Source organism: Equus caballus, chromosome 16 (genome assembly GCF_041296265.1).
Source record: "Equus caballus isolate H_3958 breed thoroughbred chromosome 16, TB-T2T, whole genome shotgun sequence".
NCBI classification, from domain to species: domain Eukaryota; kingdom Metazoa; phylum Chordata; class Mammalia; order Perissodactyla; family Equidae; genus Equus; species Equus caballus.
The window spans coordinates 56,539,655-56,566,467 of NC_091699.1; the positions used below are offsets into that span (position 1 = coordinate 56,539,655).

The 26,813-nt window shown below is 45.1% G+C and overlaps 2 protein-coding genes and 1 long non-coding RNA gene across 6 annotated transcripts in view; 1 reads left to right on the forward strand and 2 right to left on the reverse strand.

Moving 5' to 3' along the window:
* LOC138918060 (uncharacterized) overlaps positions 1–2,614 on the forward strand; it is a 2,932-nt gene extending 318 nt beyond the window's left edge. Inside the window, exon 2 of the long non-coding RNA XR_011426965.1 lies at positions 439–2,614. This is a non-coding gene — a long non-coding RNA (uncharacterized lncRNA). The remainder of the gene's footprint in view (positions 1–438) is intronic.
* ZNF619 (zinc finger protein 619) lies at positions 2,544–13,883 on the reverse strand. 4 transcript variants are annotated; one of them, XM_070237945.1, is made up of 5 exons: positions 13,644–13,877; positions 13,015–13,099; positions 9,303–9,429; positions 8,345–8,458; positions 2,544–5,238 (listed from the first exon to the last, which is right to left on the reverse strand). In XM_070237945.1, exons 2-5 carry the CDS (start codon positions 13,057–13,059, stop codon positions 3,803–3,805), a joined length of 1,722 nt encoding a protein of 573 aa, XP_070094046.1. In that variant the 5' UTR covers positions 13,060–13,099; positions 13,644–13,877; the 3' UTR covers positions 2,544–3,802. The 4 variants fall into 4 exon arrangements, with proteins under 4 accessions (XP_070094046.1, XP_023476460.2, XP_070094047.1 ...); XM_023620692.2 differs by having other exon boundaries at positions 8,345–8,461; XM_070237946.1 differs by lacking the exon at positions 13,015–13,099 and having other exon boundaries at positions 8,345–8,461; positions 13,644–13,883.
* A 3,688-nt stretch (positions 13,884–17,571) lies between these two features.
* On the reverse strand, positions 17,572–24,267 carry RPL14 (ribosomal protein L14). The gene is made up of 6 exons (XM_023620697.2): positions 20,443–24,267; positions 19,798–19,899; positions 19,514–19,608; positions 18,333–18,432; positions 18,176–18,229; positions 17,572–17,912 (listed from the first exon to the last, which is right to left on the reverse strand). Exons 1-6 carry the CDS (start codon positions 20,767–20,769, stop codon positions 17,619–17,621), a joined length of 972 nt encoding a protein of 323 aa, XP_023476465.2. The 5' UTR covers positions 20,770–24,267; the 3' UTR covers positions 17,572–17,618.
* Positions 24,268–26,813: the final 2,546 nt, after the last annotated feature.

Sequence of the window (26,813 nt, forward strand, 5' to 3'; positions counted from 1 at the left end):
ACAGTCTGGAGTCTGTGGTCAATCACTCTTTCCTCTAAGCTCTGAGGTCCTGTTAACAGGGCAAGATCTCACATACTGAGTGCTAACTTTTCCCCAGGAGAAGGCTAGAAACCACAGAATTCGCCCGATTTCACACTGTAAACGCTGAAGACTATCAGCCGAGCACATTGCAATTTAGACTGAACTGTAGGAGGAGGCCAAGGTGGGCCCCACAGTTTGCCTAATCTCTGTTATGGGGAAGGGTACATGGAGTATACAGAATGAGCGCTCTCTGCAGGTGCTACTTAGAAATTTCAGTTTGGGGGATGAGGGCTGTGGGCAGGGACGGTAAAGGCAGATGCAGTCAGTAGTACCCTGCGGGAGGCCTAGGCATTCTGGAAGCACAGCAGTGGTAGCAAGATTAAAGGAGAAATCATGCAGCCACATTGTTTTTCTTAGCACCAACCCAGCTTCCATGCTGGAGTGCCTGTGAAAAGACAGGGAAAACCAGGGAGAACGACAACCAGAAACCAACCAGATGAAAAGCTGTAACCAGAGAGACAGCCGTGCTGCTGCTGAGTCGGCTCACACACATACCTCAAAGAGAAAGGCCCAAGAGCCATATTCACCCTCACTCAACCTGTGGCCATAGGTGCCTGTGTACCCCAAACAGAACACAGAGGAAATCAAAGGGGACCATATCCCCACTTCCCATAACCCCGCGAACTCTTCCACCCCAACACTGGCCAGTCACAAGCCATCAACAAAAGAAGATCTGAACGCACAGACTGAGAGAGCTCACTCTGAACCAAGATGCATTAATGGAGGATGATCAACACCAAGGTAAATGACTGTCAAAGATAAATTTTTAAAAGCTTCCAGGCAGTAGGGACAAAAACATCCTGAAGGTTCTCCTCAGTTGTCTTAGTCACCAGGAGATGTGGAGCAATAGAAATGAGGGAAAACGTTGTGCTCTAAGAAGACAGCAACAGATAACCTTTTGGGTGTCTGCTGAGCCCAGCCACGGGATGGGGCCCCAGCAGCCCCCTTTACCCTTTACAACCTAGAGTCATCGTCCCCCTGTCCCCCTACTGAGTAGACCAGAAGTGAACATCTGAACTGAGCAAATCAGATTCTCTCTCCTGGAATTTGGGATTATGTCTGGGAGATTCTCAGTTTGGGCTGGTCCCTCGAATGGATCGGTAAACGGGGGACCTATGGCAACTTCTGCCATGTGCTTAGGGATAGAGAAAGCAGGAAAACAAAGAGGGGAGAAGGGATCAGAAGTGAGGAGACAGCTGAGCCTGAGTGCGCTGCCTGTGCTTCCTGGACTGCTTGGGTTTCCAGGCTCCAGACCTCCTGGCTACATTTTTGCCCTTGGGTGTCAGGATACAATAAATTACTTAATTGATAAATTAAGTGTATTTGAGTTAATTCAAGTAGGTTTCTGCTATTTTTAAACAGAGACCTAACAACATACTTAGCCAAGTCACTAGTAAAGGAAGGAGTCTCAAACCTAAACAATTCAGGTAATATGACACCCATATACCTTCCTGAAGGAAATGGGCAGTCCTCATGCTAAATTAGTAAGTGTGTGTTGGGGGCAGGGAGACTCAGTAAGTTTAGATATAGTCATTTCACTTTCAGTGAAAATAAACTCCTGAGGGAACACTAGGTTGGAATGTATGTGATGCGTGAGTTTATTTTTACACATCTGTCCTTTCTGTGAGCTACACGTGGCCCTCGTCAAAAAACACCTGAGTGTCTACTAAGTGCCAGACACCTGGCAGTGCTGGTCCCTGCATTAAAGAGTGGCACATCCTTCATCTCCCACATGTAGTAAGTGCTGGGGAGGCTGTGTAATACCATTTGTGTAACAATGGGGAAAAACCCTAAAGGCCTGTTGAATTAATGAATAAAGGAAGAAATAAATGAGAACATAAAAGTTACCAAAGTCAGAAACTCATACATCTCCTGGCCATGAGGACTCAAAAGCCATTTTTTAGCCCAGAGCAGGTCCACTTATTTTTCCCTACAGTCCTTGCTTTTTTCTTGTTATATAATCTGCCACCCTCCAAACTCTATTTAGAAGTTCCTCTTTTTTGGAGTCCTGCTAGTTTAGGAGTCTCTCACTCCCATCCTTCCTTTATAATCCTCCCAGAAGCCCAGAGGCGCTTTCTGTTTAAGGGTGTTTGGGGGAAATAAATAGGACAAAATTTTTATATGTGTGTCCGTTTCAGAAATATGACAAAGAAACCATACTCATTGTCATTTTTCCTATATTTTGACAGTTTTTCTTAGCAGTGATTCTGGGTGAGGGATCTTTGCATATTCTGGAAGCTCTGACTACACCTGGGGAAATAAGTTTGGTTTTTGCCTTTTCTTCTCCTGAATCCTATGTATTGTACAAACCTTAACAAGGAATAAAAAGAAAAAACAATCGCCAACATCCCACAAACCATTTAAATTTCTCCCTGGTGCTGAGGGAACTTTTTGGGGTGACTGAAATTTTCTATATCTTGGTTATACAACTGTATTCATTTGTCAAAATTCACCACACTGTATACTTTTAAAGGATGGATTTTACTGTCTGTAAAGTGTATCTTAGTAAAACCGACCCAAACCAAAACCAAAACCAAATGTCTCTCTCTGCCCTCCCTTGCAGACATAATTTTATGGTGTTATAATAACAGTGTACATAGCGTTTTCTTAGTACTGTATTCCTGCTTGATTATTTAAAGTCCCTTTCCATGTTGCTACACGGTCCTGAAGCAGTGATTCTGAGAAGGGTCAGAGCCTCTAACCACTGGACGGAAAGTATGGCCAAACCAGTGAGATCACAACATCCGGTAAGACCAGCATCCTTAAAATACTTCTTGGTGTTAGCAAAGTAGTTCATTATAATATTAAAAGTACCACCACTCACAAATTCAGATTTAATCATAGGGGAGCTGGAGCAGGTGTGAGAATGTGTGTGAGTGTGCACATGGTTACTGATCACAAATGGACTCTCTTCTACATTAAGTCATGGTCAAATTTCTCTTCTCCTTCCTTCCAGTGCGCACAGGTGTGACGCTAACAAGTCCACTCCATGTATAATCTAGAGATTACTACACCCAGGCACCTGTCCTAAATTGCACAAGCCTAGGTCACTTATTGTACCTACATATTTGAGTGGGCACTGAAATTAAACAAAGATATGCATAGGAATAGAAAAGGGATCCAAACAGAAAAACCACATCCCCTTCCAATCAAATTTAAAGACATAATTTTACATTATTGCTATCAATGCCAACTCATCACTTTTCAGTGATTCTTTTCAGTGATTATCTCCTTGGTATACTGCTTAGTTACACAGGATCCTATAATGGTCATTATCAAGGTAATAAAAAATCCAAGGTTCATATCCCCACAGTGAGCCCTGCTCCTGGCCCACCAAACGGCCCTCCTTAAATCCTGAAAGCAATCACTGGGTACTTTCTTTGATTATCTCCTCCCACCAGCTTTGCAATTCCCCTATTTCTTGAATTATGATGGCCCATCTCATTTTAATGCCATACCCCAATACCCAAAATGTTCTGCAAACTTGTCCAACTCCAGTAGAGAAGGCAGGTGCAGACTGGTGGTAGAGGCCAAAACTGGACACCACAAAGGACAGACAGAACCATTTCCTACCTAGGGGAGAGAGGATAGTAATCAAACATGGTCCTTAAGTGTGAGAACTGACTGACACAAGACCAGAAGTGTATCGACAAAGACATGATCAGGAGCCAGTGGAAACTGACAACTCCAGGTACACTGGGAGTTGAGAACTTGAGGGAGTTCATGGGGAGGGAGACAAAGGGTTCAGGCTACAACGGGATGTCCTCCCAGGAGAAGCAAGATCCTGAAAGAAATGCACTATTTGGACAGGTGAAGAACTGGCCATTTCACATGAGGGGAGCAGCACAAAGAGAGGCACAGCGGGTGGAAGCAGCACTGCATGTGGAGAAGACGGGGGAGATCCTGGCATGGCTGGAGCACAGCACGCATGTTGGGGAGGCAGAGGGGAGAGGACTGATGGGGGACACTGGGGCTTAACTGTGGATGGCCCTGTAATGTGGGCAGGTTTCTTTCTAGCATGCAACTTCTGATGCTGAATGAAACTGGCACTCCATTTGAAGGCTTTCCCACACACCTTACATTCATAAGGTTTCTCCCCAGTATGAACTCGCTGATGCTGAACCAGGGTGATTTTCTGATTGAACGCTTTCTGACACTCCTGGCATTCGTAAGGTTTCTCCCCAGTGTGGATTCTCTGATGTACAATAAAGCGTGAGCTACAACTGAAAGTTTTCCAACATTCGTTACATTTATAGAGTTTTTCCCCAGTGTGGAACCTCTGGTGCTGAAGAAATACCGAACTCCGGCGAAAGGCCTTGCCGCACTCTCTACATTCATAAGGTTTCTCCCCAGTGTGGATTCTCTGATGCTGAATCAGGACTGAATTCGAACTGAAACTTTTCCCACATTCCTTACATTCGTAGGGCTTCTCCCCAGTGTGAATTCGCTCGTGGATGATGCAGTCATAGCTACACCTGAAGGCCTTCCCACATTCCTTACACTTAAAGGGTTTCTCCCCAGTGTGGATTCGCTGATGCCGAATAAGTTTTGAGTTGTAGCTGAAGGTTTTCCCACAGTCCTTACATTCATAGGGCTTCTCTCCACCATGGAGTTTCTGATGCTGAAGGAGGTGGGAATTTTGACTGAAGGCTTGTCCACATTCCTGACACAAGTAAGGTTTCTCCCCAGTGTGGATTTTCTGGTGCCGTGAGAGTTTTGACTTATATCTGAAGCCTTTCCCACATTCTTTGCATTTGTAGGGCTTCTCATCAGTGTGAATTCTCTGATGCTGGCGAAGGTCTGTATGTTGGTTGAAATATCTGCCACACTCACCACATTTATAAAACACCTGTTCTCTAGGGAGGCCGTGCTTTGTAATGAGATGTGTGCTGACACCACTGCTGCCTTCCAATTTCCTGGCTCTTTCAACAGTGGAGGATTTATGAGCCTGGACTGTTAAGTCTGTGAAACCTCCTCTCTTTGAGTTTGCTTTCTTCCCTGTGCCACACGGCTGCAGCTTCTTCAAGCTGTCCTTACCATGAGGGTGCTGGGGAGCATCCATCAGCAGCGCCCCCACCATCAGCCTGTGGGAATCTGCTTCTGTAGAAGTGTTCAGCTCTGGAGTTTGCTCCACATTCTTAGTCTTAGTTTTACCATCTAGTGTGATCAAAAGAAAACGTAAGAGTCACTTATTTATAATGCTAGAAGGGGAAAGGGATTAAGTAGTATTAGCTTGCCCCAGACATATGTATTTTTTGGAGAGAAACAGAGCCACTGGATGGTGCCCTAAAGGGAAAGTAAAAATACTGGAAGTGGGGAAGGCAGCAATGCCATTACATCAACAAAACTGTGCTGACAGCAGAAGCTGTTAATTGAGACAAATTGATAATGAAAAATGCAAATGGGGTAGACAAGTCGCCAGAAGGGGAAGTGATGAAGAAAAGCAGAGGGAGCCAACGGTGAGGAAGAGAGCTCTAAACTAGAGAAGAGACAGCTGGGTAAGCAGCTCTAGTGCCACCCAGTGTCCAGACGGCTGGGAGATGCTGTCTGCAACAGTAGATCCCGAGGCCCAGTCAAGGCATGAAACCTGCCCAAATACTTTACAGTATTCTATCATCTTTAAAAAGATGTTCCCTGGGGCCAGCCTGGTGGCACAGTGGTTAAGTCTGCACGTTCTCCTTCGGCGGCCCGAGGTTCGCCAGTTCAGATCCCGGGTGCAGACATGGCAACGCTTGGCATACCGTGCTGTGGTAGGCATCCCACATATAAAGTAGAGGAAGATGGGCACGGATGTTAGCTCAGGGCCAGTCTTCCTTAGCAAAAAGAGGAAGATTGGCAGCAGTTAGCTCAGGGCTAATCTTCCTCAAAATAAAAAAAAAAAGATGTTCTCTATCACAAGCCTGACTGGGGAGAAAACAATTTGTAACTCTGCCGGGTATGAAGGGTTCATGTAAGGACCACTGTTTCAAACCCATGTACTGTACTCTAGGAGGGAGACTTACCTCGGAAAGGAGAAAAGACATGCCTGGTTAAGACCCTTCCAGGACTGGAGATGGCAATTGAGGGGAAGGGGGCTTGCACTCTCACTGGTGGCGCTACAACATATAAACCTTTGTTTGCCTTTCCAAGCACCAAATATCTGACAAATGAAACTTCTGGCTTAGTGTTTCTTGAGATTTTTGGACCATGACTCACACTTTAGATCCTGACGCAGTATACACATGGTTACACACACACACATATACACTCATACACACAAAACTGAAACAAGTTTCACAAAACAATATCCTTAATAAGTGTGATACATTTATGATAGGGTTTTTTTTTTTTTTTTTGGTGAGGAAGATTGGCCCTGAGCTGGCATCTGTCACCAATTTTCCTCTTTTTGCTTGAGGAAGATTATTGCTGAGCTGACATCTGTGCCAATCTTCCTCTATTTTGTATGTGTGATGCTGCCACAGCATGGCTTAATGAAAGGTGTGTAGGTTCACACCTGGGATCTGAACCCACAAACCCTGGGCTGCCAAAGCAGAATGTACGAACTTAACCACTATGCCACCAGGCCAGCTCCTACGATAGATTTTATACTACAGTCATGCATTGCTTAACAACAGGGATGCATTCTGAGAAATGCATCACTAGGTGATTCCATTATTATGTGAACATCGCAGAGTGCACTTACACAAACCTAGATGGTACAGCCTCCTACACACCTAGGCTATACGGTACTAATCTTATGGGACCACTATTGTTATGTGGTGCATATTTTTGTGACTGTTTTTGGTCAGTTTTATTTAAGTCTAGTACAGTCTAGTTTAATTTTTAAATGCTGAGCACAACTCATTGAGGAGTTGCAATCCAGAGTTTAAAAAACACAATTCAAAACTCTCAAGAACAGCAGTCCTCAAAGTGTGGTCCCCAGACCATCATCACCTGGGAACCTGTTAGAAATGCAAATTCTCAGGCCTCATCCCAGTCATATGGAATGAGAATCTCTGGAGGTGGCATCCAGCAATCTGTGTTTCAACAAGCCCTGCAAGTCATTCTGATGAACACTAGACTTTGAAACCCACTGAAACTGAAAAAAGCAGTTGGAAGCTATTCTTTTGTTTAGTGCTTCACTGTCTGATAAGGTGGCTACCAGCCACATGTGGCTACAGTTATGTGCTGCATAACGACATGTCAGTCAATGACAGACCACATAATGACAGTGGTCCCATAAGATTAGTACCATATAGCCTAGGTGTGTAGTAAGCTATACCATCTAGTTTTGTGTAAGTGCACTCGATGATGTTCACACAACAATGTAATTGCCTAATGATCCATGTCCCAGAATGTGTCTTCATCATTAAATGATGTATGACTGTATTTAAATTTAAATTAATTAAAATGGAACAAAATTAAAAATTCAGTTCCTCACTTGCGTTAGCCACATTTCAAGTGCTCATGCGGCTAACGGCTGCCATATTGGATAGTGCAGATATATAACATTTCCATCACTGTAGAAAGTTCTATTGGATGATGCTAGTTTAAAGCCTTTGGCAGGCTAAATAGACAAGCGCAGCTGTGGCAAAGAGAAACACTGACAACTGCAGGCAGACTGCCGGGGAAGGTTCCTCATCAAGATGACCTGGCATGCTGGAATCAACCTAAAGGCACCGATTAAGACAGAGTAGGAGAGAATCAGGAAGGAGCATCTGGTTGACAGAGGCTCTGAACAGCATCAGGGACAACAGTATGAGAAGAGGGCCAACAAGAGAGACAGACTGTATGCCCAATTTCTGGATGGTTCTTTACAGTTACCTCAATTCAGTAACTTTGAAAAAGGAAACCATTCATTCTCAATAAATAAACAGGCTTTCTTTCAAAAACTAATTTATAATTTAGTGTTTAGGAATTCATAAAAATCCAATTCTCATATAGCGTTTCATAAACATACACACATATACACAAAATGTTCTTATAGAAACAAGTTCTTACTACCTTGTGTTTATATTTGTAAACTGACCAACAGAAGCCTATCTCCCCTATAAAGTGTTTGCAATCCTTTAGCTTTACAAAGAAAAATGACAGAAAAGGAAATGTTTGGGCTGATCTTTTTCAGTTTGGGGCTGAAGCTCTAGCAGGGGATACTTTTCTGAACAAGAATGACCATTTTCATCCACACAACAGTCATGACAGAAGAAACCCTTTTTCATGTTAAATCATTAAAAGAGAGGCAGAGGCAAAGTTGGAGAGGAAGATGGTAGGTTCTCATGCTTACCTGTGCAGACACATCTCAGGGCCTCTCCCACCACAGGGGTCCAGGGATCCAGGCCCCATGGTGCTTCCCCTTGCTCCAGCTGGAGTATCAGATGTGGTTTGGGGAATGGAAATGCTACTGAAGGAGAAAGAAAAGGAAAAAGAAGCTGGGGAGAGTCCCTCCTGGCCCCTCTCAATCTACTCGCTGCTTTGCCAGGTAAAAAAAGAAGTAGAGGGGCTGGCCCGGTGGTGCAGTGGTTAAGTTCGCACATTCTGCTTCAGCGGCCCAGGGTTTGCTGCTTGGGATCCCGGGTGTGGACGTATATAACAACTGTCAAGTCATGCTGTGGCAGGTGTCCCACATATAAAATAGAGGAAGATGGGCACGGATGTTAGCTCAGGGCAAGTCTTCCTCAGTAAAAAGAGGGGGATTGGCGGCAGATGTTAGCTCAGGGCTAACCTTCCTCATAAAAAAAAAAAGGAATTGGATATCCCAGGAGACTAAGGGAGGTCAGTGCGGAGAGAATGTGGGGATCTGAGTAAGGCTCAAATTGTTTTGCTGAGGAGGAAACTTATTCCAGCTCTATCTGGAGGACAGAAAACTCCCAGCATCGTTGTAGGTGTGGACATGGGGGTCCTGAGAGACTCTCACACAGAGGAGATGGGGCCAAGGTCTTCTCCAGGGAACTGGAAGAGCGGAGGAATGAAGGCAGACCAACAGGAACCTTCTCAGCTCTCTGTGCTCAGAGCAAAGCCCCTCTCAGGAGAGTCCCCACCAGGGAACAAGGAAGAGAGAAGTCTTGTTTAAAACCCAAGTGAACCCAGATCTTTCTCCATCAGCTACTCCTCCAACTGAGGATTAGGGAACTCAGCTCATGGAGCATCAATCCTGGTGGTCTTAGAGATTCCAGACCTACTAAGGAGGAAGCTAGAAGGCCCCAAGGGCTGAAACTGAGCTTCAGAGAGGAAGGAGGACTTACCCAAGGAAGTTACATTTGCATAATTCTCCAGCATCACCTCCCTGTACAAGGCCCTCTGCACAGGGTCCAGGCTGGCCCACTGATTCTCGGTGAAGTACACAGCCACATCCTCAAAGGTCACTGACTCCTGAAACAACAGGTTCCTGCTCAAACCCTGCAAGAGGGCAGAGGGAGGGGTCTGAACTCCAGGAAAGGGATAAATCTAGTGGAGTCCATGGCTCTGAGCCCCATGCAAGGTTTGTACTGGCAAGAAGAGCCAGCAGCAAGACAGCATTCCCATTTTCAATGGGCACACCTCTGGGGCCCCAACAGCGTCATCCGCAGCACACAGTGTAGTACCTCCTGTTGTCTGTCTGTGATTACATCACGACACATCTGCTTCCCCGAGCTGAGTCTATCTTTCTGGCAAGTTTTCTAAAATGACCACAGCACGTATCTTTCACCTGCCTCCATCCTTCCTGAAGCCCCCATCAGTGCCCTCCACTCAGCTCCTCTCTGGTCTTCCCCCTCCACATCTTTTCTACAGACAGAGGGGGGAATCCATGGGCACAGAGTTCCTTTCACTCTTGACAGGCCTCCCTCTTTCTGACATCTTGCCTTATCAGAAAGCTGGCTGTCCCTTGAAGGTAATGTGCAGTGTCACCCCCTCCTTTCCTAACACACGTCACTCCAGGGACAGAATGGCAGTCACTGTCCTTGAGCATGGACCTGCCCCCTGATCACCTAAGCTCTGTCCGACCTGCATATGCTGCCCTCTTCACCAGGTGTGTCTCTTTCTGCCTCCCGCTGGGGCCACTTCCGCCTTTTCGAGGGAGAAGAAAACCATCACAGGTTCTTTAGGCCTTTGTGCTTTGTCCTGTGTCAGTTACTTTCACATCAACTCGCTCAATCATTAGAACACATCTGTGATGTAAGAATTATTACTCCCATTTTCAGATGATGGGAATCGGCGATATTAAGCACTTCCAAAAAGACAAAACAGGAGTCCTCTTTCTCTGAATGTCTATGACAAGGCTGTATAAGGAAGCAAACATTTCAAAATGAACTGACCACTTATATAAATTATTCCCACTATAACATCTGTCCCTGACCCACACTGTACCCTATCCCAGCCTGATATGTCAACAACCCTCTCTTTGTGCTTAGTCTCTTAGAGGTGGAAGAAACAATGATAAAAGTACTAGAGGACTGCAGCCATCATTTAAAGATTCGTCCTAACAAGAATCATCAATGGATGGTAAATCTAGGAGGAAATTTTGATGAGGAGCAGGATACTTGCTTGATTCCCCACAGATTTATTATGAGTTGTAAGGGGAAAGCGGTAACCATACAGTGAAGAAATCAGGTAACATCTTGACCGTGAAGTTTAAGTGTTGCTAGTGTGACTGAGGAATTGCATTTCTAATTTTAGTTAATTTTAATTTAAATAGGCACATGTAGTTAGTGGCTACCTCATTGCGCAGTGGAGAATAGACACTTCACTGACCCCAAATGTTAACATTCTGTCTCGACTTCCTTAGAGTCAACAGCTGGGAATACGGACCTGACCTTCTTTCCTCACATTACGGCTTCTACCCCTCCACACCTCTGAGACACCTCTCGAATCATCAGTGCATTCTTTGTTCCTTGTTTTCTGCAACGTTCAGTTCCTCAACATCCTGTGCCAACTCTGATCCCTCTGCTTCTGTCTTTTGCTGGCACTTTCTGCTTCTCCACTATCAAGCAGGGCTGTTGATTCCACTATATGGGAAGTAGGTTACAGAGGCAGCACAGGATAATGGCAAACAGCACAGACTTCAGAGCTGTGTGTCTTAATGGGGTGCAATTTTGCCCACCAGGGGATATGTGGCAATGTCTGGAGATGTTTTTGGTTGTCACAACCACGGGCTGGTGGTAGTGCTACTGGTGCCTAGTGGGTAGAGGCCACGGATGTTGCTTAACACCCTGCAATGCACAGAACAATCCCCAACAACAAAGAATTACCTGGCCCAAATATCAACGGTGCCAAGGCTGACAAACCCTGCTCTAGAGCCAGACTCCCTGGTTCAAATCCCATCCCTGAGAACCATTAGCTGTCTGACCTTGGATGAGACACTTAACTGTTTTGTGCCTCAGTTTCTTCATCTGGAAAACTGGGATGATAATAGTACCTATCTCACAGGGCTCTTATGAGGATGGAATGAGTAAGCACTAAAACATCACCTGGCACATGGTATTGTATAAATCTCAGCACTTATTACAACCATAGATAAGACCAGGAGAACTTCCTAGAAGGTTCCAGATAACAAATGTTTCTCATAGAAATTGCAGCAAAGACCGACAGTTGCCTAAATATATATGTGTAGGTATATATATTTTACCCCCTCCCTTTCTTTCTTAGTAATGGAATTCTAATTTCTGTCAGGACTTCCGGGAAGGCTTCTAAAAGAGAGCAAACTCAGCTGAGAGGTTTGCCTTTTTTGGCATCTCCTCTTTTAGCTGGAATGCCCATCATAGCTGGAGATCGAGCAGCCACCTTGGACCATGAAGTGGCCTTGAGCATGACAGCCAGTGCTAGGATGGAGAAACAGAAAGACAGAAAGAGCCTGGGGTGCGTGATAACAGCAGAGCTGCCACGCTAGCCCTGGACTGCCTCTCCCAGACTTCTTTTGCAGGAGAGAGGCCACTATCTTGTTTCCGCCACTGTCACTTGGGGTTTTCTTAGTGGAACATAATCCTGAGTTACTATTATACTCCAGGCAAAGCACTGAAGAAAAGAGACTGAATGAATGCCCATTCACAGATGATGAAACATTTCCTAACTTAGAACTAATTCTGGCTTAAGTGCTAAAACAGAAGTGGATGGTCCAATGTCCACAAAAAGGAGTCACATACACATTGCTCTTAAGTCTCTGGGATAGAGCTTTCTCATTACACAATATATCCATTGCATGATAACACCCAGCTTTCTCATTACATGATCTAGGACACTGGAGAAAAAATCAGTGAGATCATCCTCTACTGCCAAGAAAACTCTGGAGGAACATCTGCTTGCAAGGCTGCATGAATTTGTGCCAAGAAAGGATGCAGACTCTTACAGACGTTAAGCTGCAGTCTTTGCACTGGGCTAGAGGCACTAGCTTCAGCTCCAAACTCAGCATTCCCCCACGAATCCACCTCCCTTATCAATCCACACCCTCTGAATGTTCCCAGTTTTGGCTCCACTGTACCCTAACCTCAGGTCTGCAGGGCAAACTCCTCCTGTGGGTGTGCCTGTTTAATCTCAGGAGGTGGCCTTCTTCTGTGTATTGTGATGCAGATTCACAATATTTGAGGCCTCCTCAATTTTTAACTTGACCATTAATTCCCCAGATATTGTATAAATGTAAATTCTGATTCAAGAGATCCAGGGTGGGGCCTGAGATTATGCCCTTGCAACAAATGCCCCGGTGAGACTGAAGCTGCTCATCTGTGGACCACACTTTCAGTTTGCACGGCTATTCATTCTCACTTTCTAGGAGAATTTCTTACCTAGTGCTTCCCTCTTTCCCAACGAACCTGATGCTCCCAAGTTTACCTACTCTCCCTCATCAACTCCCCTAACATATTCCTCTGCCATACTCTATTGATGGAGGCTAAGCAAGCACGGGACTGGCCAAGTCAGGCTACTGGTCCTGTAATGATCTTTCATATCTGTTCTGAATATGGAAAGCTGGAAGAAAGCTCAGCTCACCTGGGACCACACTGTCTGGTGCATGGCTGATGACCCTGGCTTCATGCACTGCCCTCTCTGTTTGGAAAAGCAAGAACCTGCAGAGCTAAGAGGAGAGAGAACCACAATGAGACTGACCCTGTCTTGTTTTCCATACTTGCCACCTCTTCCTCCCTCAGTCTCTTGGCCACTCTCATTGGAAACAGATATCCTTAGGACACTCTGGATGTTCTCAATGCACCTTCTCAAGTGGTGCTGCAACGGCTCCCTTTGTACATTCTACAAATCTGCCTGGTGAAGCTGGAAATTCCTAGAAAGAATACCTGTGAAGTGGGAGTCAAGAACCGCTGTGGATTCGTGGTTTTTAAGAAAATCCCTGGCCCACTATAAATGCATTACTAAGTAGTTTGCACTGAATGCTTCCAGTGACCACGTCAAAGACCCAAAACGAGCTTCAGGAGAGAAAGTAGGGTAACAGGGGCCCCTGGACCAACCACAGGTTGTAGGACAACATGATCTGGCCCCGAGGGGAAAGGTTAAGGCGTTCAACATCCCAGTGGGAGATGCTGACCGGAGACCCCACTGGGATGCGGACGCTGCACCCTGGGAAGCAGGAGACCCCAAACGTCACAGGCCCCCACCCTGAGTACCGCGAGCCAGAGGACGTCAGGCCAGCTCTCCAGGCAGGAAGGTCGATCGTGCCTCTGCCGGCAGGGCCCTGGACCCTGGCTTGGGGCGGCGCCCGCGAGGCCCACACGCCAGAGCTGCGGGACGGGGCGGGCCAGGACACCCTCGGGGAGCTGGATCGCCGAATTCCCGGCTGCTCATAGGGGTCGCGGGCAACACTGCCAAAGATAGCCCAGGCGGAAGCGCGAGCAGCCCACGCTCCTAGCGCCTCTCTAGGAAGCCGGGAGGCTGGCCCTTCTCCATGGTTCCCGCACATGCTAGACCCTCAACGATTGCTCCCGGACCGGCTCTTCTCAGTCATTTCCTCTATCGCTGAACACCCTTCAAGATCAGTTCCTCAAGGACGGAGATTCACATTATACTTCTTGTGATGCTTTGAATTCTGGCCCTAACGCTTACTAGCGGTAACTTAACCGGCTAACAAATTTATAGCCCCTGTCTTGCACTTAATGGATGATTTTCTGGACTGTGATCTAAGATCTTAAAGTCTAGGGTCTGATTATCTGGGTTCAAATCCTGGTTCCACCATTTATTCACAGTACTATGGTCTTGCGCAAGCTACGTAAACTCTGTGCCTCAATTTCCCAATTGAGAATGGTAATAGTTTCAAACATAAAGTCAGTGGATTAACTGAGTCAATTCATGCAAAGCACTTTAAACAATTTCTGGTTTTGTACCATAAATAATTCAAAATAAGTGCTAGCTCTGTTGTTCCTAACATTACTATTCCTGTGTATCGTTACCACTCTCCTATAACACACTCCCACATCTTTCTCCAGTCCAGATACCATCGTGGCAATAGCGCTTCCAATTGGCCAGGCATTGTGCAGATAGCTTTAAGCTAGAGACCCGCGTATCAACCTGTCCACTGTTTTATTTCTACTTGGCTAACCCACAAGCGCCTAAAACTCAAAACGTTCCACGCTAGTCTCATCCTTCCCCCACCTTCCTGTTCCTCTTCCAGAGTTCCCCCATATCAGTTAAAACACGCCACTCTCCATCCAGCCAACGGAGTCAGTCATTCACCTGGGAGTCATCGCTGACTCCTTCCTCCGAATTTCCGCTCACCTGCATTACTGCAGCAGCCTCCTCACTGTTCTCCCGGTCTCCAGCCTGGCCCCCTCCAATCCTTTCTTTCTACACTGCAGCCAGGATGATCCAAGATACAAATCTGGTCATGACACTGTTTGAGAGGCTCCTGAAAACCAAATTGCCCAATTTCCTAATTTTGCCTTTAAGGCCAATTTAGCTCAACACAATTCAACTCAAATTACTGAGTACCTAATGTATGAGAAGACCTGTTAGTCGTCGGGAATATGGACCTTGTTCTAAGTTTACATCATTTGATCCTTGCCACAATTTTGCCTAAGACAGGTATCCGGGTCCCTGTTTTTTAAGATGAGGTTTATCTAGGGTACAAGAATGAGCTCAGGCTTAATGACAGGCTTTAAACCTGGGGCTGACTCTGCAGTCAGTGTTCTTCCCCTACACGATCCCCCTCTCTAATGAGAACTGGACAAGTGCGCAGTTTTCTATAACCAGAGTGGACTATTATGTGCCTGCATATTTTAATAACTTCCTGATCTCTTCTTCCATCCCTAACCCAATCCAGATTATGCTGCCAGACAGATTTTCTTGAAGATTACTCCCTAGCTCAAGATCTTTATTGTCTGGTCCCATCTTACTTCTTCTCCTTCCTACTCCCTTTCAGGTGCCTTATGCCTCATGCCTCACCTCAGTCACTTTCTTGCAGGTCCCTTAGATTGGAATTCCCAATTTCCACTGTTATTGCACTATTTTCTGGGTGCAGCTTGAATGCTGCTTCCACCCTGAAGCTTTCCCATCCTCTCAGCCTTAAATTCTCTTCTTCAGAGCCCCATGTCATGGACTGGAGCTAAAGGGCCTTCAAAGTCAACAGCAATCTGACAGAAGCACTCTCCCCTTTCCTCAACAGTTTCGAACCTACATTCTCTGCAAATCTACATCTCCTCATTCCCCCCTTTCTCGGTGTGACTTTGCTTTCTAACTCAAGAAATTCAGAGATCACAGTGAGACAATATCAATTTCCTGACAGTAAACCTACATATTTAGCATCTAAACCAACTTTTTCTTCCTTTTCCTCTTCATGCAAAGCCCCTCTGTCCTGTAAAGGTATTCAGTTCCTCTTCTCTAGGCTCCATTCTGTCTTGTTTCTTCAAGAACCAAACTCCTATCCTCCAATTAGCTGCTTTTCCAGAAGCATTCAAACATGCTAGTCACTCCAACTTTACAAAATTACAACCTCCAAACTCCACCTAACACTTCTCCTTCACTTACTGCCCTCTCCCCCTCACCTTGACAATCTCAACCAACATTCTTTCTGTGGCTTCCTTATCTCCCTCCTACTTTCCTACCTCTGACCACTCCTTCAAAATCTCTTGCTGATTCTTGTCCTCTCTAATCCTGGGCAATCTTAGAATGACCATTTACATACCACAAATCCCCAATCTGTCCTTGAGACTTCTCCGTGTCATAACCATGACAGCTATCACCACGAGCCAAACACTGGGCTGTACAATCATGATTTCCCTACTCCATGAAGCATACTACATAGAGGAAAAGCAGACTTTGAGGATTAAGGGACATGCCTAAATCACAACAGCTTCTAAGTGGCAGAGCCAGGATCTGAATATAGGTTGTCAGCATCCTTGCCTATCTGCCCCGAGTGTCTGTATCATGTCTTAAAACTCATCTCGTTTTCTTCCACAGCCAGAGCCAGTAGTAAAAGCCAGAAACCCTTACCACATTTGGTTTCCTGACTTTCCCTTCCAGCCCAATCCATGATCAAGCCCTAAATTGTGGCATCACTACTTACTTGGTTTGGACCACTGTCAAGGTGAGGAATACTATCAAGCTTCATACCATTTCTGACCTTCCCAGTCCTGACCCCTTAAAATTCAGTCTAATAGCATAATGATCTACATCTGAGGTTATCACTCCATTTAAAACCACTTGGGCCAGCCCGGTGGTGCAGCAGTTAAGTTCACACGTTCCGCTTTGGCGGCCCGGGGTTTGCTGGTTTGGATCCCAGGTGCAGACATGGCACCGCTTGGCAAAAGCCACGCTGTGGTAGGCGTCCCACGTATAAAGTAGAGGAAGATGGGCACGGCTGTTAGCTCAGGGCCAGGCTTCCTCAGCAAAAAGAGGAGGACTGGCAGTAGTTAGCTCAGGGCTAACCTTCCTCAAAACAAACAAAAATCCACTCAATGGCTTCCTACAGTGCCCCCCACCCTCCTTGTTCTGTGCTCTCTAGCCAGTGCTCTACATTCCCACCCTTCCTCTTACACCCTCTTTCTTCCAAGTCATAGCTGAAGATTCCAGTTTCTCTAGACAACTCCCTACCCTTCAGGCTAGGACATAGAATCCAAAATTGCCACTATTCCCTCTATCACAGAAGCTATTAAACTTTCTCTAGCCTATTAATACAACCAAGCAAAAATGAGTTTTGCCCCATTATCCCAGTGAAGCTGAGAAGCCAGCTGTTGGTTAGAAATGATAGGTTAACTAGAAACTAACAGACCATAACGCATTTTAGTTAATCTTGCTTTTCTACAGTGTATTTTTATAAAATTTACTAAATTTTCAAGCATCAAAAGCTGCTGGGATTTTACATATTTATGAAGAACATATCTGTACGAGGAAAAAAAAGATCACCTGGTGTCCTAATTATCAGAATTTCCCATGAGAACATTAACCAGTTACGTATGACCGTGTGTGACGACTTTATACTGGCCAAGTCTGGGCAGAGTGGGACAAAGTAACTGATTCTCTAAGGATGACATCAACAATTCTACCATCAATCTGTGTCACAATCCCAGCCCTAGCAAGACTTTAATCCATAGATCAAACAGATTTGCTAGCACGTCAAAAAGAATCTTTATTATTTCTATAACAGCCCCTTATGCTTTCTTGCCAGACGCCTTTGGAGCAGGTGCTTTCTGGGCTGGAGTTTTCTGACCCGGAGCTTTCTGACCCTTCTGAGCTTTCGGAGGCGCTGCCTTCTGGCCTGCAGCTTTCTGGGCTGGAGCCTTCTGGGCTGGAGCCTTCTTGCCCGCAGTGGTCGTCTTTTTTGATGGAACCTTTGCGGCAGCTGTTGCAGCTGCACCCTTAGCAGCAGGTGCCTTTTTGGGAGAAGCTTTCAGGAGAGCTGCCTTCTGAAGCTTCCTAACTTCAAGCTTGATTATTCTGTTCCTCTGAAAAATTTCAATATAAATATTTATCATACATGCATGCAAAAAATGTATAATTATGACATATGAATGCACATATTTTGTCAATCTTATCTCTACATCTACATAGGTTGCCAGCATATATAGCATATATGCGTATAAAAGACAACCCTTAAATCTAAGACTTTTATGAAGTCAATTTTGGCGTACCAAGCTTGGGTAAGCAGAATTACCAATCAAGTTTAGGGTTAGAATACAACAATCCTGAATAATTTTTCAAAACTTACCATTTTCTTTGCCTTCATGACTTTATAACGATCAAAATCTGTCATCTTGGCTTTCTGTAAAAAAAAAAAAAACACAAAACACACAAAGATATTACCCCTCTCATACCAACCCTCCAGAAAAGAAAAGGTCAGAATTCAAATGATCTTAAGTCATTACCCTTTCCCTGGCTTCAATCTTCTTGGCCCATCTTGTGGCTGCCCATTTTGTATTGATATCTGCCTTCTGCCAGGCTTGTCGAACATACTTCTGGCGGGCACTATAAAAGAAGCAACACCATAGATTAAGGAATTAGCTTTGAAGCCACGCCAATCCAAGGACAGGTTTGTGTCCTCTGAAAAGCACAATTTATACCTCAAATTAAAAAGTGTACGCAAAACAATGCCAAAATTATCCTTCTCTTTTTTTATACTTCCAGATCTAGTTGTCTCCACTGCCATTTACTTATTTGAACGGAGTTCACTAAGCCAGGATGCCTTATAATGTCAAACACACAACTTTAATAAAAAAGGCAAACCAGACCATTTTCTGGATTTAAAAATCACCTCTTATGTATACTACCACTCCAGGATAGTGGATGTGTACAAAATGATTTCCTTTTCATAGAGAATGAGGTGAAGTTAATCCTTAGGCCTACTGTTTTATTCTGTATAAAATGTTTAAAGATTTGTGGTCAATCATCATAAAATCCAACTATAATCATTCTGAATTTCTTTCAAATATTTCAAGTATGAAAACTCAGTATACTTAAAAAATAAAGTAACAGTACACGTTCCATTGCACCGTCGCTGCAGCTCTCTAACGACACACCACGGTGTTTTAACTTCCATAATCTACAACGTGCGAAGAAAGACTCACCACTGACTGTCTCAATTCCTTTCAAGCAGCTGGTAGAACATGCTTAGCAGCTGCCATATTGAGATGATGTATGTTAAATACTAACTGACACACAGTAAAAGCTGAACTAATGATAGCTAGTTTTAGAAAAGAAATCAGTATCTTTGTTTGGAAGCAAAACTAACTAATATTTTCCAAGAAAAAAGAATTCCGTAGGGAGATCTTTGCTGTGTAAATCCTGAAAGGGGAACAAGAAAGAGGATGGCAAATCTGGATAAAGGGAAAGCCAGAGAACTACCAGATCACGAGACATTTAAAAAGTAAATAATACCTGTCTACATCTACACTGTAAATCCCCCTTCTAAATTGCTTTCTCTCCTCAACATTGTCTACTATATTTTCAGGGGAAAAACGAAATAGCAAAAACATTTTTTAATTCAACTAAGCAAACTTTTACTGGTATAAACAAATCTGGGGAGGGATGAAGGCTGGTGGATAATTACCTGTGTGGGAACTTGAGGATGAAGTCAGTGAGCTGCATGCATTTGAAAGGCATAGCCTGTCTCCTTACCTGAGTGCAAGGTCCATCAACCAAAGCCTAGAATACATAAGATCAAGGATCTCAGTGCAATACGTAACAGTAAGCAAAATGGATAAATACTCTTAAAGCTACCACCTAGAGCACTCCTACCTTAGAGGACCATTGGAATAAGCACCGTTACCACGTATACTACATACCATTCACTGCCACGTGAACTAAACTTGTGACACTTTTCCTTACACTTACCCTGTTCTGATCAATAACATCTACAATCGCGACCAGCTTCCCGGCATGAGGTCCAAAGGAGACGTAGGCCACCCGGCCAACCTCCACGAAGCGCCTGAACACCTAAAATGGGGGGTTGGGGGGGAGAAGAGCGACGCTGACTAAAAATACTCGCTAGTTTATAAGGCTCTGCAGCTTAAAGACAACGTGGCTAAGTACCGCGGAAAAGAACGTCGGGGGGGAACACGGCCAAGTGTCATGGCTCGACCTGGACGGACAAAATCCGCAGAGCCGGCGGCGGCAAAAGCCGAGTTCCCTCGGGCCTCCAGGCCTATGGGGCCTGAACTCCCCAGCCCACCAGCCCCCCAGCCCCAGCCCAGCTCGGCCTCGGCTGCCCCACCAGGTCACCCACCGCCCCAGCAGTCGGGATCCGCCGGGGGCATTGCGCACGCGTGGCCCAAGGCGCGCCGGGTCGGCCAGGCCCTCCACGAGCTCGCCTGCCACACGTCCGGGAAATCCCCAAACTCCGTGCTCCGCCAGCCCCGGGACCCTCACCACGGGCTACCTAAGAGCCGCTGGGCACCGTTCCGCGCCTCCGCTTCCCTGCAGAGGCAGCGGCAGAGCTGCACGGCGGTGAGAATTGGAGCCCAGAACGGCAATACTCACCATGTTGGCGGCGTTCGGCGAGAAGAGACAGGGCCCGCCCAGCCGTACGCATGTGTAGAAGGCCGCCCCGCCCTGTGGCGGGGGAGACGCCGACGTGTGCACCGATTGGTTTGGATTGGAGCGTGCGTGCGTGCGAACGCACACGCATGCGCACTGGGAAAACATGGCGGAGCCGGCCACAGTTGGCGTGTTTTTTCCCGGACGTGAGTCGAGGGATTGGTTTCGGTGATCTTGCGGGTGACGTGCAGAAAGGTCATCTCTTAGAATTTTAGGGTGAAGAAGAGCACAGAAGCTATGACGTCCAATGTAATTCTGTCCGCATTCCATTTGACTTAGTTTTTTGACATTCTTGCATCTTTCCTTCTATTAGTCAGTTCTCTGTTTTTGTCTAAATGTTGTTGCTCGTGGCTTAGTATTGTTTTTTCCCTCTCCCTAAGTGACCCTAGTAATTTTTTTAACCTTTCATTTTAAAGTAATTCAGATTTAGAGAAAAGTTACAAAACTACTACAAATAATTCCCATAAACTCTTCCTTAGATTCCCCAAACATTAACATTTTATGTTTACTTTATCGTTCTATCGGTTATTTTAGGAACCATTTGAGAGGAAATTGCAGACACTTTCCTTTATCTCTACATATTTAAATGTGTTATTTCCTAAAAACAAGGACATTATCTTACGTATTCAGAACAAAGATCAAAATCAGGAAATTAATAACGGTATATAGACTATTATTTAATTTGCAGTCCTTATTCAAATATTATCAGTTGTCCCACTTATGTCCTTCAAAGCAAATGAAAAAAATTTTTTTCCTGGCCCATGATCTAATGGAGGATTACAAGTTGCATTTAGTTATCATGTCTAGTTTTTAAAAACTTCGTAGTGGTTCTTTCGCTTTTCCTTGTCTTTCATAGTGCTGACGTTTTTTAAATACAGCCTAGTTATTTTGTAGAATGTCTGTCAATATGGATTTATTGTAGTTTTCCTCATGATTAGATTGAGATTATGCATTTTTGGTAGAAGTGTGGTGCCCTTGATCCACCACATCAGAACACATGCAGGATATCTCTTTGTTGCCTTTCATCACTTGATTATGGTAGTGATCATTGTGCTGACAATTCCCAGATGTATTCAGTCCTTTTCTTTAAGCTCTGTGCCCAGCATATCTTCCCAGGGCTGTTCAAACAGCCTTCTAAGTGACCTGCTTTCTCTGTTGCTCCCTTTAATCCTGTTCTCTGCTCATCAGTCAGAGGGATCTTTTTAAAAAATAAATCAGATCACATCACTTCCTGTTTAAAACACTTCAGTGGCTTTCTACAGTATTTAGAATAAAATCTAAACTCCTTACTCAGGGCTACAAGGCCCTGCATCATATGCTCCTGTATCCGAACACACCTTATGCTAGCCCCGTTCCCCTTCATTGTGCTTCAGCCACACTGGTCTTGAACAGGCTAAGCTGTCTCCTGCTCTGTGACTTTTGCACCTGGTGTCTCCCCTGAGGAATGCTCTTCCCTCTGTTTGTACTTATCTCATGGCAGTGCCAACCCATCTCTTGTATTTTTTTCTAGTAGCTCTTCTGAGAGACTTAGCCGGACTACCACATAAAAGAAATAGGTCATTTCCCTTCCTGCTTTTCTAGCTCAGCCTTTTGTCCCTCAGAGCTATTACCACAATTGCAATTGTTTGACTTACTTTTCTTTTCACTTAAGTTCTAGTTTTGTGCCAAATGGAATAAGTTCCATGAGGGCAGGACCTTGGCCATCTTCTTTTCTTAGCATAATGCCTGATAAGGGGCTCAATAAGTGGGTGTGAATGAATTAGTCTTTAGGCCTTGGTATCTTGCTTTATAATTTACAAAGCAAAAGACATGAATAAAAACATTCATAACAACACTTTTGTGGTAGTAGCCCCAAACTGGAAACTATCCAAGGCCCATAAACAAGAGAATGGATAAACTGTGGAAGTCTGTAGCAGTGGAGTCAACAGCAACTACACAGAACAATTTGGATGAATTTATACATAGCTGAAATAAATCAGACACAAAGAGTTTATGCTGTGACTTCATTTATATAAAGTTCAAATCAGGCAAACTAATCTATGGTTGTTAGAAGTAATGATTGTGTTTACCCTTGTCGCAGGCAGCAGTGGCTGGAGGGGAAGAGGGGCTTCTGAACTGCTGGTGGTGTTTCTTCGTCTGGATATTTGTTACATGAGTGTGTTCAGCTTGTGAAAATTCAGAGCTCTACCCTTATGATTTGTGCATTTCTTTTCCCCAATTATATGTTAACTTAAATGTTTTTTAATGGAGTTTCCTAGGTCTACAAGCAGAGAATATGATATGCAGGTGTGGAGAGAGTCCAGAACCTGCATTTAAAAACAAGCTCCCCTACTGGTTCACTGAACACACTTTGGGAAACATTTTTGGATACTCCACACAGGAACAGAATTATTTTTCTAAAGTTAATTATCTGATTATGTCATCTCTGTCTGAAATCCTCCTAATGTTCATTTTTATTCCCTAGTCTATAGGATAAAGCCCAAACTCCCTAGCCTGGCATTCAAGGCCCTCCACAAGCTTACCCCAACACCTTGCTAGGTTTTCCTCTCTGGGCATTCTGTGTCCCTCATCCCTAATCCCGCTATAGCTACAATTCTGGCGACTTTTCCTGCAGCTGGGCCCCCTCTTCCTAGAATGTGCTCCCAACTTTTTCTTCCTAGAGAACGACAGCGTGTCCTTGAAGAAGCATCTCAAGATCCCCTCCCGAGCAGCCCCAGGCAGTTTTCAGGTTTCTTCGAAGCTCTAAGAAAGCCTTGTCTACCTCGTGAGGTCGCAGGAGTCCAGGAATGAACAAGACAATCATTAGCAACTACAGACCTCAGAAACCAGATAACCAGACCAGCACATGCAGAGCTCCGGTTGGCGGGCTACGCCCCTTCCGGGAGAACCAACTGGCTCGTCCAATCACCGGCAGGAAGGGCAACTCGTGGGTGATGCCAGGATTCAACATGGCGTCTTGGTGCCGCTCGGTGGTCTATTCGGGCCTCCCCCTGCAGACCTACGCCGTAGCTGCTCGTCCAATCGCCGAGAGGGAGGTCGAGCCTAGGTGCGCCCTTGCAACAAAGCTGGCGGCCAGAGGCGCTCACGTTTAAGGGATTCCGCTGGTCCTTCGTGCGAGCTGCCTTGGAGGTTGTGTGCCCCTGAACCGCGCCTCACTGCTCTTGCTGTGGCAAGAGACAGATGTGAGGGGCAAGGTGTACTCTCCGCTTCGGGTTCCTGCCCCGAGGCGCCGAGCAGAGGGGTTGCACAGGTCCCGGGTCCCAGCTGGAGGACGTGGGGAAGAGCAGCAGCACGCCCAGTTCCCTGCAGTGTTTGTAGAGTACCTGCGCGTGTCACCGTGGCCAGAACCGTCCACTTGTAACCAGCTGGACCCCAGTATTCCTGTCAGCTGCAGCTGAGTAGATGTGTCTCGTTTTTTTCTCACTCATGAGGGATGGTGGCATTAGTTTATCAGACAAAATGTCTGGGGCCCCAAAGAGAAAGAAAATTGAGCCTGTTCAAGACGTGAACCAAAAGCTACCCCCAAATCTGACTTCCTTTCTTGTTCCTGTAAACTTTCAGATGTGTGAACCAATCCCAGTTATGACAAATTGGCATAGTAGTTCTATGCATGCCTACCTGGCATGGTGGACAGGTGCATGTATATTTAGGAGTGAAAAAAATGCGTTGTTACATCTGTTTTAAAAATTTGCATTTTAGGAGACCTGAAGCTGAGCAATACAGTGTCCAACCCCGGTCAACCTGAAATCACCCGAAATAAACCTGTAGCCCAGCAAAAGTAGGTGTATTGATTCATTGCAGTAAGGGGCGCTGCACACCAGAAACACCATGGGGCATTTAACCAAATGAAGGAAAAGATACAGTTACAGGATTGTGGAATGGAATTTAAACAATTCCATTGTTTAGATGGAGCTTAAATGAAACACTGTTTAGAAAGGCTCAAAGCAAAGCAGGACTGTGTAAAGGGGTCAACATCAGGCCTAGACAGCAAAATGGACCCATGAAAATGTTGTCCAAAAACCCTTTTCTGAAGCTTTGCACCTGGGTTGTAAATTGAAACTGCTTTTCTATGTTAAAGTGACTTAGATCTTCCAGGCAAGAGTGAGATGTTTCATTTTTACTGATAAAATTTCAAAGACCAAAGTTTCTGAGAGTTTGATTTTAGAGAACAAAGTTTCTCAATGAGTAAAGCAGTGGTGACTCAAGAGTAGGGTTATTAAGACACTTTACAGATGTTGCATGACATTGGCAGAAATATTGTTTCCTGTTAACTTTACAGCTTTTTTTATGTTTTTCCTACCTGATAAGTAGCCATGTAGATTTTACTTTCTCAGTCAGAGCTAGTTTTTACTTAACAAGAATGCTGATGGTATAGCAGGAAGGTATTCTGAGGGTTAAGTCAATGGGCAAGTTTTAGATCTTTTCTGTTGCAAAGCAGGAGGTAAACTCACAAACTACAGGTGACAACATGTCCTGGGATGAGAAAGATGTCCGTAATGAGGAGGACATTGGCCTATTAAATCACAGGAGCCTGAGTGAGAGGCAAATGAAGGTCATTTTAGCAATCCAGTGGTTGCTCACCTCCAACTTCTTGTTCCCAAAGAGGCTGATGGACTCAGGAATGGGTCAGGACTCCTGCAGTGCCATGCCCCGCTCCTTCAGTAATAGAAGCATTGGACAGTACTCTAAATGCTAGAGTGGGGTTTTTGTGATCTGTCTTTCATGTTTAATAACCAAGGAGGTAGCGTTGGTTTCTATGCCTTTGAAAGATTGGTCCAGTGTCAAGAAAATACTTGAGAAACATAGCAGATCTAAGGGACATGGAAAGGCCACAGCAAATATGGAGGCTTTTGTTGCCTTTGAGTGTAAGAAACTTTTAACAGAAGTTGTGATGCCTTAAAATAGATCATTATACTCCTTATTGTCTGTAGAAAACACATTATTCCATTACATGAATGGCTCACTAACACCAAGAATGTATATGCATTCTCTCATTATATCACAGAAGTGGACTCAGTGGTAAAGAAGAATGTTAGCTAGGTACCACATGGTACTCTGGAAACAGCTGAACAAATGTAGAATGAACTGATCAAGCTAATAGGCCTCCAAGTGGAGAATGAGCTCTAGGAGCAGCTAAAAGCAACCAGATTCTTTAGTGTGATCCTTGAGGGGAGCACTGGTATCTCCTCCAAAGAAAATCTCTCCTTCTCTGTATGCTGCGTTCACTGCAGTGAAGAAGGTAAGGTGGAGCTGTGTAAGATCCGATCACTTTTGTCGAGGCCATTGGCATGATTGAGAATCTCCTGATGGAACTCTTCCTGCAGAGAATATCAGTCTGGGGTTTAGCAAAGGAAATTCTGTGGGGTTTCAGTTACCGGAGCATAATTCCATGAATGGTCAGCTGGCAAGGATTTGCAACATCTTTCCCAAGAACTTGCTCTTGGCCTCTAAGATGGAGGGGCTGAACCCAACTATTATTTGGTCCTGTGCATTGGAGCCCATCACCAGACTTCTGGTGGGCAAAGTCATGGTACTGCCAAAGGCGTTCTCAGAGCACTTCCCAGCTCAGCTGGGGTTGCTGCAGGCATTCCTGATGAGTAGGGTGCAAAGCAGGAGGAAGATGAGGAGGAAGAAAGAAGCATCAGAGAAAATGCCAGATGGAGCAGACTTTCAGTGTCTGAGCCTTTTAATGGCCCACTGTACAATCCTCCTCAAGGTTTTTCAGGAAATAGGTACCCACAGGGAGGCTTAAAGATCTTTTTTATTCCATCACCAAGTTTGACTTCTTGGTAATGAAGGTATGGGCTGAGTGCATCCTTTCATATACTAAGTCCTTGCCTCAGGACGTGTAGCAGTCTAACTGACCTCATCCGCTTGTCATCTGGGGGTTCCTGAAAATGAAGGTCGATGGGACCCAGGCTTTGTGTCCTTGTACAATGAAGTAAAGCATGGGAATAGAAGAATCTCCCGCTTTCCCCATGTTGTGTGGTCAACAAGTTCTCCAAAATGTCTTCATGGCCACAGACCTCCAAGAGAGCCACAGAAAGGCCTTGTTTATTCACCTTCTGAACCATGTCATTTTTGAAGTGCAGGAGCAGCTGTTAAAGTGCTTGCTGTGATTTGTTGCTCAGTACCTCTTCGCAAGCAATCTGCATTTTCTGAAGAATCACGAGCCTGAGATGGCACTATATGAGGCATTCAAGGGAGATATTCTCTACCTGGACAGGTATAGAGCAGAGCTGCAGAGGTAGCCAGCTGAGTGGATGGATGTTCCCAGGCAAGAGCAGCCAAATCATATCCTTGCTTCTCTGCAA